Source organism: Hippocampus comes, unplaced genomic scaffold, assembly GCF_001891065.2.
Source record: "Hippocampus comes isolate QL1 unplaced genomic scaffold, H_comes_QL1_v1.1 scaffold7, whole genome shotgun sequence".
In the NCBI taxonomy this organism is placed as follows: domain Eukaryota; kingdom Metazoa; phylum Chordata; class Actinopteri; order Syngnathiformes; family Syngnathidae; genus Hippocampus; species Hippocampus comes.
This window is the reverse complement of record NW_017842060.1, coordinates 4,028,579-4,044,779: the sequence shown is the minus strand read 5'-3', so window position 1 is coordinate 4,044,779 and position 16,201 is coordinate 4,028,579. Positions and strand designations below refer to the sequence as shown.

The 16,201-nt window shown below is 41.2% G+C and overlaps 1 protein-coding gene across 3 annotated transcripts in view; it reads right to left on the bottom strand.

The window, feature by feature from the left end:
• The window catches only part of coro2aa (coronin 2Aa), a 44,580-nt gene extending 28,730 nt beyond the window's left edge, over nucleotides 1-15,850 (bottom strand). For 2 of the 3 annotated variants that reach the window (XM_019862094.1, XM_019862093.1), the window contains exon 1: nucleotides 15,659-15,850. In XM_019862094.1, coding sequence (XP_019717653.1) covers nucleotides 15,659-15,673 — 15 coding nt within the window. In that variant the 5' untranslated portion in view covers nucleotides 15,674-15,850. Of the gene's footprint in view, nucleotides 1-5,488; nucleotides 5,684-15,658 lie in introns of those variants that run through there. The other variant, XM_019862095.1, reaches the window with a different exon arrangement.
• Between the last annotated feature and the right edge of the window lie 351 nt (nucleotides 15,851-16,201).

Here is a 16,201-nt window from a genome sequence, read left to right as displayed (position 1 = left end):
AACATCGGTTTCATCATTTTCAAACCCCAGAAAAAATAAATATATTTTCATGATGCCCAGGACAGGCCCGGAAACACAGCAGCCGTTCGGGAAAATTAACACATTTTCCCGAAATTCACGATGGCCACCCCGCCACAGAGTATTAGTAATTGTATAAACAGAAGAGTACAGTACAGTACACAAACCGTAAAAGTAGTGGTAGTTGTAGAAAGTAGGAATAGTAATAGAGGTTGTAGTCATTTTTATTACTAAGGTGAGTCATAAAAATGTTGTAGAAGTAGTACAAATGAGCAGTAACAGAAGCGGTATTAGAAGTGACAATTGTACTAGTAGCAATAGTAGTACGTCTCTCCAATGGTGACGTAAGCGTAACCAGATGGATTCGATGTTTTGATGGCACCGCAACGATGCGCTAGGTGTGTGGGGTTCCACAGGGTAGCGTTTTTAGTTCCTCTTCCTTTCTCTATGTTTATTTGTATGTTTAAATGGTCTGTATGTTAACGCTTATTCACAAACCATAACCTATCCAATGATTATTTTTCATTTTGATGATATATTCTCCAGTCCAGGATGAGAATTAATTTGTCAATCTTTGTTTTTCTTCTGATTCCATCGCCCGGGCAAAGTTGATGCAGTCAAACGTCAATGATGACAAGCCATTACCAAGATCAGAGGTACCAGTATATACTGTATTTTTTTTGAGCGGCCTCCGTTGCCGGATAATCGATGCATATGTCATTATGGCGCAAGATAAGCGAGTCTGGTCCACTGGGACCAAGGCGAGCCAGCCAGAATGTCTACTTGGCTACTCCGCCTGCCAGCCTGCCTGCTGCATGCTCATTACTTATAAATAAAGGGCGGGAGGAGTTTGACAGACAAGACATTGAGACTGGGCAGCTACTGACATGGAAGCTCAAGTCTTGACGACTGCCTCCAAGTCACCTTAAATGGCTTCCTGTGCGGTCAATCGAAGGTACAGTAACCAAAAGTCATCGCCGGATTTATTGGTTTACTGTCTGCATCAGTCATTTCAACTGAGTGAAGTAAGATAAAGTTCATCCTCCTTGAACCAGGTTGTTGACTACATGCTACCACTTTTTTTGGTAAATATCACTTTATCATTGTTATAGCACTAGCATCGCACTAGCATGAGGCTGTTTGTACTGAGAGTGTGGTGGTGATATGCGGAGACAGGCTAGTAGAGATGCAGAGGGCCACAGGAGTGCCACAACGCAGTAAAACGATCCAAGATCTGATCCTTTGTCTTCCAGTACAATGTTAAGTGGACAAAAGATACCAGGAGACAGGCGACTACTCCGGGAGGTTGTCATAAGAGGGCGACAACCCAACAACAGGACCACCATTTACTCATCTTGCAGTGCAGTGTCAAGAGCAAAGAGGAGATACCAGGAGAACAGGCGGAGTACGCTCGGAGGGGGCCAGTGGAGGTCAAAAACCTGCAAGACCACAATTTGCTCCTTTTTGGAAGAGACACCAGATGGTGGTCACAGGAGGGCGGTACCCAGCGTAGCGTAACCAGGAGATAGGACAGTACACCCGGGAGTGGTAACAACAAGCAGTAAAACCATAATTGTCTCGAGTTTGACATACCAAAAGCCAGGAGAGTATGCCAGGAGGAGGACAAAAACGGAACAGCAGGACTACTAGCCTATCTCTCAGTGTCACGAGTTTTACTGTTTGGTGCCTACTACCATCTTTGTTACTGATTATTGCTTTATTGTTGTATATATGTTAGTTGCTCTATGTACAGCACTTTGTATGCAGCAATGGCTGTTTGAAAGTGCTCGATAAATACAGTTGAGTTGAGTTGAGTGTGGAATAGATACCAGGAAATAAACCAGTAGACTAATAGAGGGCGCAAGGAGTTGCTACAAAGCTAAGATGACTAACCGAATGGTACAGCAGCGTTACTGTAGATCAAGTTAAAAGGTGATACTTTCAGCTCGACTTAAGAGAGCCACAAAAAGAATAAGAATGGTGACGCGCCACATCTCAGTTTACGCTCTCCTCTATCTTCTTTTGCCCTCGGGCCGCCACTGACAAGCTGGAATGTCTCCCCTCAACGCTGTGGAGATTCGTTAGGCCTCGCAGGTAAAAGCGATCCTGGCCATTACGACCTACTGAATCAAATGGAGTGATAGTTTGATTGAGATCCATGCCTGAACGTGAGTATCAACATACTGGACTTTGTTCCACGCATTCCTTGGTGGAGGTAACTAAGTGGTCTCTTGTAAAGAGACGTCACATGCCTCACAATAAAGACCAAGACCATTATTTGACTATGGCCAAAGGTCAATCGACACTGGCGGCTCCACTCCTTTTTCGACTGCATCACCAAAGCGTGCCCTGACAGAGGTTTGTTTACACTTGGCTATGTGCGATAATCCCTGGCAGCATTTGGGTCGATCCACGAGCAGCCAGGTCTTTATGCGGAGACGCTGCCAAGGTGGAACGCCAAGACGCTTCTTGGCACGTCCCGACGTCTAACTGGCATCGCATTAATCGGCCATTCCAACGCTTGCGAGGGCCGCGCTGTGTTGATTGACATAAAATAAAGAAAAGAGAGTGTTGGGAATGGTTTTTAGGACCATATAAGCATTGGATTGGAGAAAGAGATATTGCTGACGATATTACTGACGATACTGTCGCGACCCCTTTTCACATGTTTTTCATTCAGACGTAGGTACACGACAGAGAGCAATAATTTAAGATAGTGTCTTAAAAAGCAGATTGTAACGAGACAATAGATGCTGGCATCTTGCAGTCGTCGCGGTGGGCGGGCAGCCTGTCTGAGAACCGGATGACGAAAAAGACCATGGTGGCTATTTTTACACGCGGCTCCTCGCAGATCAAAAAAAAAAAAAAAAAAAACCCAAAATAAGCCTTGATGTATTCATTTATGCCGGTATGTTTTGACCACGTCTGGCTCAGAAAGCGAAGCAGAAAAGGAGTGTATGGCACATCTGCGTCTCTGTAACTATAGTTTAATGCTGCAGTATATAGAGCATGCCATACCGCATTTAAAGCAAGTGATGACCTAGTACACAGGCGGGCCACTCCTCTTTTGGCCAAGCATTCGCGGGGAGTTCAAAGTTTACATGTGATGTCAACACAGCGCCGAAGCGGGCGGCGCGGCGCTACAAGTAGCACGCTTACAAGCCGCTAACCCACATCAATAACTTCAAATCCAATTGTCGGCCAGCACTCCCAATCCAAACAACAGTGACCTTGTGCCAGTCTTTAATCCAAAAGGCCAACATTGACCTTTCTCCTTTCACCTTGTGTCCATGTAGAACCCATCCCACAAGTCGAGGAATGTACAGGTGCCAAACATTATCGTGCCAGAAAAGTTCCTTGTTACAAAAATGCATTCGCACAAATAAACTGCTATAAAGTCAGTGCATCTTTTTTTTTTCCAGAAAGGTGTTGAGGGAGGTTGTCATAAAAACACGAATGCAGTCGAATAAATGTTGCAAAAGCCAGTCTCCAGGACTCACCTGACCTACTATTTATTACATTGTATGTGAAGGAGAAAACATTTCACAGAGAATATTTATTAAAATGATATTTAGGGATGAATTTGATGTATAAGTGACACAATGCGGTACATTTCTGGTACGTCTATCTCACAATTTTGTGTCATTTTCTGTATGTCAGGCCAGACGCGTAATTGAATGTGAAGTTGAAATTTCTATTATGTTGAACCACAACCTCGCCTATTCAGGGTTATACTAGTTTTATAGTAGTTTTTATTTCATTTTGATTTTTTTTTAATTCACTGAGTTTGAATTAGTTTTCAGAGCAAGTTTGTTTGTTTTCATGTTGATTTTTTTTTCAAAAATGTTTTATTTTATTTAGCTTTCATTAGATTTAGTGTTAGTTTTAGTTATTTTAATATATGGTCTATTTGTCAAGTTCAAGATTAAAAAAAAAAAATCTGTGTGGAACAACAAATAAAAAGTTTCCAATTTGCATTTTCATAAAGGCTTCCAGTTGTGACTGTTTTGCACTTTTTCTAAGGCATTTGGTCATAAATGAATAACTGTTGGCGTCCACCATTCTCCATGATCAGATAAGTCCTTCAAGTTTTGTTTTTTTTTTTTTTTTTTTACTAGCGGACGGATAAGGGAGCACATTGAGAGATGTAATGATTAACATGTACAGGAGCGAGCGCGGAGGGCTACGTGATTGGCAGACATCATGTTTTATGATAGCGGCAGTCTGGAATGGATTACGCAAGTGGCAAAATGGTAACACAACATTTGTGTCGATGTATGAAAAATATGTGCATGAAAATGGAGTCTAAACAACAAAAGAACAAGAGATTTTCCATTGAAATTTTGTGTGCTTGTCAAAGAGTTGGAAGTAAATGCTGTGAAATTGACTGAATTGTAGAAATGTTGAATGCGAGACTTAAAATGGTTTGAATCGGTCAAGATATCAATTTGTGAAGAAAATGATGAAACCCAATTTGGACATAGGGCGTTTCCGCACGACAGTGACCATTTGTGAAATAACTTTTACTTCGGAATTTTATTGTGAACATTTTGAGACCTGGAATAGTTCCTGCATTTTTTTAAAAATGAATTTAATAGTTGTTGAATAATGGTTTGAGGAAGTGTGAAAACCGGATGTAAATGTGTAATTCCATTGTGAAAATGTGCCAATTTTACTGTTAAAAGTGTAGAATTTAGGGAGCGTGGGAATTTTCGGAATGTGGAAAATACTGTCAAAGTATTCGAATAAGATGATCATTTTGACTCCATAAAATACTTGTCTCATTCACTTGAATTTATGTATTTTATTTTATTTTGGGTGGTGGGGATGGAAAGCACTAAATCACGATGCACAAACTGTTCATTTCTTTACGTTCCATTGAATTCTGCTCTTACACTACGTTTTCCTTCAGTCCAAAAAGCCGACATGTCAACCACTTGTCCGCCATACTGCCCCAATTATAAAGTCAATCTAACATCTCCAAATCCAAGGCGTCAAACCACGTTGGATTTGCATTATTTGGAATGTGGGAGGAAACATGCAAAATCCAGCTGAGATTCCAAGCCAGAACCTCTGACCTGTGAGGCAGACGTGCTGACCACGAGTCCACAGTGATGCCCCAATTAAAAGCTCCGATTGCCATCAAATATCCCCCCATCCAAGACTTGGAACGGAGAGGCTCAAGACCACAGATGATGTCATTGTCATCTTTATGGACAGAGTCTGCGTCAACTTCAGGAGGAGGCAATGACAAAGTGTGCCTCCGGCGGTCCATTTTGAAGTTGGCAGCACACAATTACGTTTCATCTTGTCCGAGCTCATCTGGAGTTGTGCTCCAGGGGAAAAAGTTCAGCTGTGGACTTAGCAGCCAGTAGAGTAAAAAGATCAATAAGCCAACGCCAAATTCCACACAGTGACCTGTCACACCAGGACATGAAAGCACTCGCTCGGGGAGGAGAATGAGACTCACCCTGACCGCAGGAGGTGGAACCGTGGGGCAGTCAGCGGGAAGGGGTCCTTGAGGGACGATCTGTTATGTCTCCGGGGCAAAGCGGATCGGCACGGGGGAAAAGAAACATTGACTTTATCTCCGCTACATCCAGCACCGCCGCCGCGTCCACACGCACTCTGCGTGAAGGCAAATGCGTGTGTGAACAAGCACAAGGAAGATGAGTGTGTACACTCCCTTTGAGAGAGAGGGAGGGTGGGGGGGGGGGTTGAGAGCGAGAGAGAGAGAGGTAGGACATGATAGCTCGCTCTCTTTGCATAATAAAGTCATAATGTTACCGGGGATGGTATTGTAATAGTAATAATGAAATCGTTTTAAAAGTGGTTTTAAAAACACATTTTGATTCGATGGCTTTCGACTCAGCATGCGAGTCGGCGCTGTTTTATTGTGTATCCTGTTTTCAGGTAATTCGTTGATTGTTTTATCTGTCTTTGTTGTTTATATGTCAGATTTTTATTGATGGTTGTGTTTAAAGTGCTCTATAAAACTACAGGAATAAAGTTTTGACAATCAACGAAAAAAATATGTCGCCATGCGAGCGGAATAAAGTTCTAATAGAATGATTAAGTTGAAAGATGGGGAAAAATGTCTAAATGTAAAAATAATGCTAAAATGAGAATATCATAACATCACAAGGACTGACTTGTAATAACATGGAAATAAAAGACGTAGTATAGTGGGAATAAACATTTCAAGAAGCCCATTTCCCCTCCTAATTGTACTGATTCGATTCTGTGTGTCCCCAACAGTGTCTTTGCAGAGTCCTACATGGACACTCGCCTGTCCACAAGCCTGCCAGTGAAAGCCAAAGGTTGTGCAAGAGGCCAAAGAGCGGAGAAGGCCAGCTGATTGGTCCAAAAGAGTACAGAAAAAAAAAAGAGAGAGAAGCAAAGTGGCCTTCACACGGTCAAACAAGGGAGGAGCACGGAGGGCTGCTCAATAGCTGATGCACTCAATTCAACTGCGGAGTTCAAGTCGAAATCTGAATATGGTTTACAGTTCGGTTTTTGGAAAATGGACATTCTGCAACCGATCATGCTTTGCAGATGACAAAGTCCAATGGTCACTCCAGAGAAACACTTGCAGGCGCTTCACTAATAATGTTAAATTCTAATTTGGGAATTTAGTTATACTTTTTGAGAACTGTTCCCCTCTGCTTCAGAATGCAGATGGTAGAGTCCCATCCATCTTAAGTTATTTTCAACAAAATGAAAACTTAAATGAAGAAATGTATGCCTTTTTTTTCATTTTGGCAATTTTAATCATGATGGAAAAGTCCATCTCAATTCCGGACCACTTTCCTACTATGTCCTCCGTGAATGAACCAGGAAGTAGAAAGCTAGCTAACAAACAAAACAAACATACAAAAAAATTCAGTTTTTGTTTGAGGAATTTTGTTTGTCTTTCCACCTAAGTCACAATGGCATGATTTCCCCCTGCTCTAGAATTAAAAAAAAATGCTACAAACCTGTTGTCTTACATAATTTGCATAAACCAACGTGTAGCCTGCAAGCGAATAAAAAGAGAAATTATTTTTCAAGACTTTTTTCCCCACTTTCATTTAATGAATGTGCTGTGTGAGTCACAATAGAATGGTTCCTCCCACGCAATATATAAAAAAAATAAAATAAAAATAAAAAAAAGGTACTGTTGTCTTGCGTCTTTCAGTTTTTGTAATCCATCTCGGAACTGGTTTAAAAAACGGTGAGTCCATATCCAACAGTGATACACCACGCTATCTTGCGCCACGCCAGCTAGCTACGAGCTGGAGCTGGCTAGCTAGGGTGGCTAAATGAATACAATAGATTACATTGTAAAGTAAATGTTGATATAAACATTATTTCATTTTTTTTTTTGTACCAGAATGCTCAGTTTTAATGTTGACTTTTGAGATCTGCATAAGATGTTCTCAAAATTACATTACACAGTATCTTTTTTTTTTGTTGGTCTTTTTTCATCAATTTAGCTTTTACAAAGGACAACTGCATACAACCCGTTCAGAAATACTTCCAATCTAATTTTTCACACAATACTCAATTTTATATCATGATACGGAGACCGAGCATTACGATGAAGGGATTCAATTAATACAGTGATTTGAATTTTAGCCCATAGGCTATCGCCAAATGCAGACTGCAACAAAGGCAACGCAAGCAGGTGTTTGGCAGTCAAAATACAGTCAGACAGCTAATAACAAGCGACAACGCCAGGCCGTCGGAAGGTCAACATCAAAAGACTAGCACTTGTCTTCTCAACAGAACAGTTAGGGAACAAGCACTTATGTTTTTCACAGAAGCTAGATGGCTATTAGCTTAACTAGCTCTTGTGTTGTATCCAGCTATTAATCCTGTGGATGTTTTGATCACAGAGCTTCTCTTTGGACTTGCTAGCTCTTGCCCTGTCCTTACAGTCTATTAGACTCCACTCACGCCAACACAAGCACTTAGCACTTAGCTAAATGAAAGGAAATGCAGTTTGCTGGTAACGATCATGTCACAGTGCTGTGAAGATTATTATAATTCATATTTCTGTTTATACTAAAAGAAATTAGATTTTCTTTTCTGTGTTAGCTACTTCGTAATGATGTAAAATGACAGAACTGTATTATTTTTAATGCTGAAGCAGAGAGGAGGGAAAAAAAAGGTAAAAGTTAAATAGTGGACGGCCCTATTTATTTTTGTTCATTGTCATGAGAGGTTTAGGCAGATGTTGCTTTCTGAAATAGGAGCTTCGCTTCTAATGCGACCTAAATGCCAAAAAGAACAAACACAACATTCGGGAAGTGACGTTTGTCCGTCCGTATGTTAGCGGGCAAGTTTCAAGGTCATTGAGGCTGACGAAAGACAACAGGACCGTACTACTTTTTTTTTTTAATCATGGGACGGGGCGAACAGACCACTCTTGATTCCCTTGATAAAAAGGAAAGAAGTGATGTGTTTTGGTTTGTCCATCTCTATGTTAGTGGGGTAGATAATTCCTGGTTTGAGGATGCCATTTTGGATCCTGGAGGAGGGGGGGACTGAACTATATGTGTCCAACAAATTAAATTGAACAGTTTGCCGAGACGTGACACTACTGTACGAGCACAGTCGTCCACTTGGTCGGAAAGGAATTGCAGACTAAAATAAAAGGCTCCATTTCATTATTTTGATGACTAAAGTACAGCGCGTCAGCATTATCTCACCACTCCCCCCTTACCCCGACGCCAGTAACATCCACTTGGCATGCCCGTGCAGCGCGGCCCATTCCATTGGCACCCATGAATACCTTAACACATATGCGGCTAAACCGTTAGCAGCTAGCTAACAGCTCCCTGGATCCACATCACAGGAAACTAGCAGAATTGATTTCATCCATGAATGAAGTCAAGCATTTTTTTTTTTGGATGACTACATGCCAGAAGAATGGAACATCAGGATGTTGTTAGCTTTTGCTTTTTTGTGAGACGCGTATTTCAAAAAAAAAGGGTACGGGGGTAGACAATAAAACGGAAATTATGCAGTGTTACTTTAAATTAGTCCATCTTCAGGGGGCAAATTTCATCTGATCGCAATTGCTAAATAATTTGTGAACAGAAATGATCAACAAATATATTATTTGAGCAAATTTAAATTGTTTAAATGACACACTATACTGCCCAACAATATATGAAAATACTATACATAGTCATGTCATATTTCAGTATCTGAGAAAAGCATCTTGAAAAACAAAAATAATTGCATATTGAATCACAATTCAAATATTGAAAGGAAAAAAAAAAATCCAAAATCACTCAGCCTTACTCGATACAATCCACACATCCATTTTCTAGCCTCTCCCAGCTGACTTTTGGTGAACCCTGTACTGGTCACCAGCCACTGGCCACCGTACACGCTCACAATTTAGACTCTCCAAAAACTTCACACACGGAGACCCGAGCAGAGATCCGAAGCCCAAACCCCAAAACTGTGAGACAGACGTGCTCACCACTTCCTCACTGTGCTGCCACACGACAAGCATCCTATAGTTAGCCTGCTATAGGCTAACCATAGCGACCGTCATCAAGGTGAGTTTCACTTTCCGCGGCTCAAGGGGGATGGGGGGCTGTGCGGTGGGGTGGGGCGGGTATTATCTTGGCTGGTCTTAACGCTGTGTTGAGCCTCACTGGTAAACAACACACAAGACGCTAATCAGATCTCCTCCATCAGCTAAACGCATTAATGTCTTGCGATACTCCACACACAGGAAACGCCGACTTGCAGCTGTGCTAATAGCACTTGGAAAGCTACTCTATGTACTTTATACAACAGGGGTGCCCAAATCCGGTCCTTGTGGGACTCCTATGCTGTCTGTTTTTTTTTAGCAAGCTTTGCAGAGGCCTGAAACGATCTTGATCATTTGAATCAGGTGTGTTGGAGGAAGGAGACACGTAAAACAGGGCGGGCAGTGCCGTCCATCCTTCACTTTAATCAATTTTCTGCCTTCCTTCCTTCGTTGTGACTTGCCCAACTTCCTTTCATGCCACGTTTCTGCCTTCCTTCCCTTATCCTTACGTACATCCTTCCTTCTTTGCTTCAACCTACTTTTTCTGCCTTCATTCCCTCTGACATTCCTCCCCTCACAACTGCTTTTTGTTCACGCATCCTAACATCTTTCCTTTGCTGAAACCTACTTTTCCGCCTTTTCCTCCTTTGTTCCCACTTCCTTTGGGCATTTGGGCCATTTCTCCGGAATTAAGATGGTGGACAAAAACAAACGAGAGCCAATCTTTGTTTTTCCTCCTCATGAATAATGAATCACACTCCGATGACCCATATGCTGCGAAACAGCAGGTAAAGTTTAAATAAATAATAATAATTAGGACAGGAGAGTTAAATGCTCGTCATATATAGGCATAATAATGAAGATTTATTAACTCTTATTTTTCATACAGGTAATATGGGCTTTTGGAGGACTTTATTCAAACGGTAATGGTCCTCGACAAGAAAGAGGCTCGTCATCTTAATCGATATAATCAAATAATCATTTTGAGGAAGATGACTGACCTTTCATTTGCTTGGACTTCTAAATAAATAATAAAAATAGTGGGAGTCTGACTTTGAATCTGATTAATTGAAGAATTTTTTTTAACACTCTTCAGTTGACACATTTTAGCTACTGCATTGTGTTCAATATTTTAAAATTAATTCAGCATCTGTTGTATATTATTTGAGCAAATTTGACAGCTTAATGGTTATTCCATATTTTATTTATTTGCATCCTATTTTACTATTAATTATTAATTGATTTTATTTTTATATTTTTCCATTAGATATTATCTGATTACTTTTAGGTGACCAAATAGAAAACGAAAAATGGTTTTACCCCCCAGAATCTTGCTGTACTAAAGTTATTTTTCTCAACAAAGAAAATACTGATTATATTTTTAGAAATACTGTAATATTAAGTTTGGGGTAAAAAAAAAACAGAAGGGAAACAGTTCCCTCTCTAATAAAAATCATGTAAAAATTCAGATTTTTGTTGGTTTTCTGACCATGTTTTTGCCTTCATTCATGCAAATACTTGGGGGGAAAAAAAAGTGGCGGCAAACAGACACACAACAAACTTTGTCCACCATTTTGATGCTCAACGTCTGAGGATCTGATCTGACTATGGTGCTCTTTTCAACCCCCCCACCAAAAAAACAACAATGTGTGACATGGAACTAACACACACACACACACACACACACACACACACACACACACACACACACACACACACACACACACTTATTTATTTATTTATTTATGGCGGTAATCCTCTGGCTGTGTGGACCGCGTGGGAGTAGCATCAAATAATCCGCAAAGGCACTGCCGCAGCTGTCATGTCGCGAACGACCTCACATCAAGTGCAGCGGTGACGATTAATACGAAATGAGGCAGACTGTTGCTCAAATAAGGTTGGACCTCGATCAAGATGGAGGGTGGGGATTTTTTTCCCATCAAAAACGGGATCCAAAATAAAACTTGGGACTTTTGTCTTAGTAGATACAATGTTAAAGAGTTCATTTTTTTTCCCTTTCTGGAAGATATTCCCACATAGCGACCAAGCTCGGACTTCAATGTAGCCATTTTTATCAAATCAAATTTCCCAGATGAAATTGATTGAAATGACAACTTGTTCCAAAACATTTTGGAGCGTGTTTTCAGTATTGAAAATTCTCTATGTTGGAAAAAAATACAATAAACGTGATGGAATAGAAATGTTTAATTGGTGCATTAGTATTTGTGTTATGTGCGCCCTTAAGGGGCGTGGCATTAGTAGCCAGAGTCAGGTTTGGCCGATGTGAGCATATGGGAGCGAGTTGTAGCCTACGGCAGCTGTTTAAGCATTGTTTTTGTGTGTTTTATTATTTGTCCTGTTCAATAAAAGTACATCGGTGACAGTGCCCCTCCTTTCCCACATGCAAAGGCATTGCAGTAAATAAAATTCCCTGAACCTGTTACGCCCCCCCACCCCTCAAAAAGTTTGTGTTTTTAATAAGGAAAACAGAACGATACAATATTTACCTCAAGAGGGTACACTCAGACTAGCTCGTTCATCTTCGTAACATAATTGAAAAGAATGTAAAGCATTACAATTGTATCTGTCTAAATGTGTTGCTCCACCACCTTTGTTTAAATATGCATAGCTTCTAAATCGCCAACTCTCAATGCTAACCGTTAGCATGTCAATGTTTTTTTTTTTTTTTACTGATTGTTCCAATTAATTGAAGTGGACATTTCATGTTGTTTTAAGGGCCTGACCAATACGGGTTTTTTTCTTTAACTTACTACAAAGAGAAACATCACTTGATTTTTTTTTTTCAGGAAGGTATTTAAATATGCCCCCCCTACCCCCCAAAAAATTACAGTTCAAGATGGAAATTTTGAGGTTTTTGGCTGGGGGTAACGTTGGGTTTTCGTTACATAGCTACAGACGTGAGTCATCGCTTGGACAAAGTGTGAGAATGTCAGGCATGTGTTAACAGCCTGCGCATAACACGCCTCACGTATCAACTTTTACGAGCCCACATTAAGCCACATGCTATAATTTGGCGGCTCATTTCTCAGCTTGAAATTATTGATTCATGATGTCCTGTCCAGTTGGGTGAGGTTCAGCATTTGTTGATCCCAGGACTCGGTAATGCCCACCCTCCCACACACACTGCAACACAGCTTGCTGTCAGCGCAGGGTGGCATCACACCTTTGACTCTTTTACTGCAACAGAACATGTCTGCACCAGTCTTTCAAAAAAAAAATGTCCTGACTCAGGGATAATCGAACAGAGTGTGACGAACATGTTCAAACTGATGCCTAGAGTTTACAGGAAGGTTAGTCTTTCGCGCAGAGATCCGGCAAAATTGGCGCGTCGGAGCCGTAACGGAAGAGTTGGCGTTTCGCGGTCTTTGGTCTTCAAGGGCAGTGTGAAAGCAGATTATATTTAGCCACTTTCGCAAGGAGAGACGGCAAAATAGTCGCATCAAAGCCATAGTATTACACATCGGACTCTCTGTGACTTTTACACAGAATCCAGTGAAGGCCATCACGCAGTCAGATAAGAAGACGACTTTTGGCTTTCCAATTTTTTAAAATACACAAAGTGAGCCGAAATAGAAGTCTGAAAATCATTTCCATGTTCTGAAAAAAATGTTATTCATTGAAACGTAGCATCTCTTTAATTAAGACAACAAACGTTCACTCAGGTTGTCGCCAGGCAGAAGTTCCACCAACAATACATTCACCCAATGACAACAGAAGGACCACGTTATGAATTAATGCAGAATTAGTCCCAGGTCGACACACTTAACTTTTGCCCAAAAATAAAACACCAGTCAGAATGGCTTCAAAAAAGGGAGACTCCTAAAGGGAGTGTTATTGGAAGCGCTTGAGCAGAACAATCTGTGTTCTTCCTTGTCCGTTTTGTAACTCGGCTCTGCATCCCGGAAGGCAAGGCAGGCACCAGCCGGTACGGACTCGTATCTACAAAATTTGTAGGAAATCAATCTTTTAAATAATAATGTGACATCCTTCTTGTTAATTACCGCATCAAAGCTGTAACAAAAAAAACGAGAATCTATCTGGCTTGGCCTTCTACGGAGAAACCAGCAACGAGGCAGAACAATGACTGACTCTCAAATCAAGGTACCTCTGTACTCCGCATCCAAGAGGCTGGTTTTGCCTCGGAGGGTGATACTGTTTTGGTTTGCCGCACATTTCGAATGGGCCAAAACGCAGCACACGTGTCCATACTTGACCCGGCTCCTCCCACTACTGGATGAAGAATTAGCGTCAGGTCATTACCCGCTCACAGCGCTTGCTCTTTTGTCTTAAAGTGTGTTTATGTGGGCGCGAGACGAGAGCGCACAAAGGGGACCCCTAAGCATCTGCACCACTGGTGGTCTCACTGAAAACAACATCACCCCCGCAGGGAGGAGAGAATGGATGTCTCATAAACACGCCGTCAGTACGAGCTGAGTGAGCAAAGTGGTTCTTCGAATGTAAACAAACAACTTTTTGTGTGAAATTGGTCAATGAGTATTTTGTAATTAAAACAAATTTGAGACAATTATGAAACTGATGGGTGGATAAATGTGTCAGACAATACATGTATAATAATTTCCTGTTTAGTCAGTCCCTAGTTGATGTATCATACAGTCGAGTAGTCGCGGCTTCCATAGTATGCTCTGAAGCGTTTTTAATTATTTTTTATTTTAATCAATATGCAAAGAAGAATTGTCAGAAAACTCACTTTTGCTTATTTGCATATGGTCAGACCCATTTGAGCTCTATGATCTCCGCCTAGCAACAAAGACCATGCAGTTACACTATATCAATGAAAAATGATTTTTTTTTTTTTTAATTGAGTACAAGTACAAGTCAACCCCCTCCACACTCGCAACAACACTCACAGATTCACAGAAATTTGAAAATACATTTTTTAATTTTTTGGGGGGATACAGTTTGGAATTTTATTTGTTTTTGGGTGGGTACTTTTCCCCCTTATTCTCGTACCGGGCAGTCCTCCCTTGCTCAGCACTGTGCCAGGTGTTGACACCAGGGGACAGCGTACCAAAGATTTGCTTTTTGGGCCTCCACTTGGTTCACCAGCATCTCCAGCTCACATTTTGTCAAGTTCCATAATTTTCATTCGTGACTCATGTCTTGATAATATGATTATCTGGTCATGCAGGGTGATTATTCCCACCACCAGGTACTGTTTATATTAATTTGCATAATTACATAAGGGCGTGGAGAGGGAGGAGCCTGGTCCTCCAACATTTCTGCATTGACTGAGATGAAAAAATGGAATGTTGGCTTCATGCATACGCAAAGATTCATGCATTGTGATTTTTTTTTTTTATATGTGATGTTTTCTAGATTTGGATGTATGACATGTTTTAATATGATATCGACACAATTTTTTGGACATGAGGTCCCTGGTCCCTATCGGCCACAAAGATCACAAGTCCACTGCAGCTTTGTCCATCTTTTTTTGTTGGTACATATACAGACAGGCAGAACAATTAAATGCTCCTCAACTAGATGACAAAAGGTACCCCCATATATCAGTGGATGAACCCCCTCAGGTAGATACCTAGGTCCCTCCTTCCCCATCTGCCTCGCACTTTGCACGCCCCTGCTTCGGTTTCATTCATGTGGGAATGAAATTCTGTGAAAAGGTACAAAATAGTGAAATGTATCTCACCTAGTACAGCACACCACAATTTACACTGGTATGATCCTAGAATCACACCATGTTAGATAGGAAACCCCAAGAAGGATTTTAAGAGCTTTATCAGTAAAGCGCTCTGGTGAAAATTAAACTTTTGCCACGGATATGAGGCCAACGAGTAAACACGCTTCTACGTAAAATATGGTTTCAGTCCAGTTCTCGTTCAAACAAAAAACGGGAGCCTGAGGAACACCAGACAGGAAATGTTTTGCCTTATTAAAGTATTCATGCTGCTTGAAATGACTTGTCTTCATATTTAATTGTTCTACAAATACAACCGGCTGCGCTTAAAGTTAGCAGGTGCACGTGTCACGGATGTTGTGGGCGAAAAGTGCTTACTAACACCGGCTAAGATGTCGTCTTCCCCGCACGCACCGGGGCGGCCAAGTACTCACCTTTGTGACAGTCATGCGGCGGTGGTGACGGACAGCGGTTCCCTCCCTCCCGTAGAAGTCCACCGTGGAAAGCGGAATCCCAGTTAGCGGAGAGCCGGTGTCGTCATGTTGGTGCTCGGCTCGGCGGTGCTACACGCTGACGAGGCCGGGAGGTTCGAGCTGCCGAAGGAAGATGAGGAAGAGAGGGCGGGAGGGAGGGAAAGGAGGGAAGCGGGAAGAAAGAGCTGGGCGAGGCCTCTCTTGGGAGTCATTATTATTCATGACGCAAATTTACTCTTGGAGTTATTATTATTCATGACTCCAATTTACTCTTTGAATAAAGGCCACTTTTAGTAGAACAGAAAAATAAAGTTGGTAAAGCTTAAACACAATAAGAAGAATACACCCAAAAGGAAATGAAATTCAAACGTATGAATAAAGAAATCAAATAAAGCATATAAAATGTGCGTGTAAAACAAATAGGTCAAATAAAAAGATTTTTAAAAATATCCCGTTACTTTTTAATCACTTAAGTGCAAAGGGATTAAAAAAAAAAAAAGAATG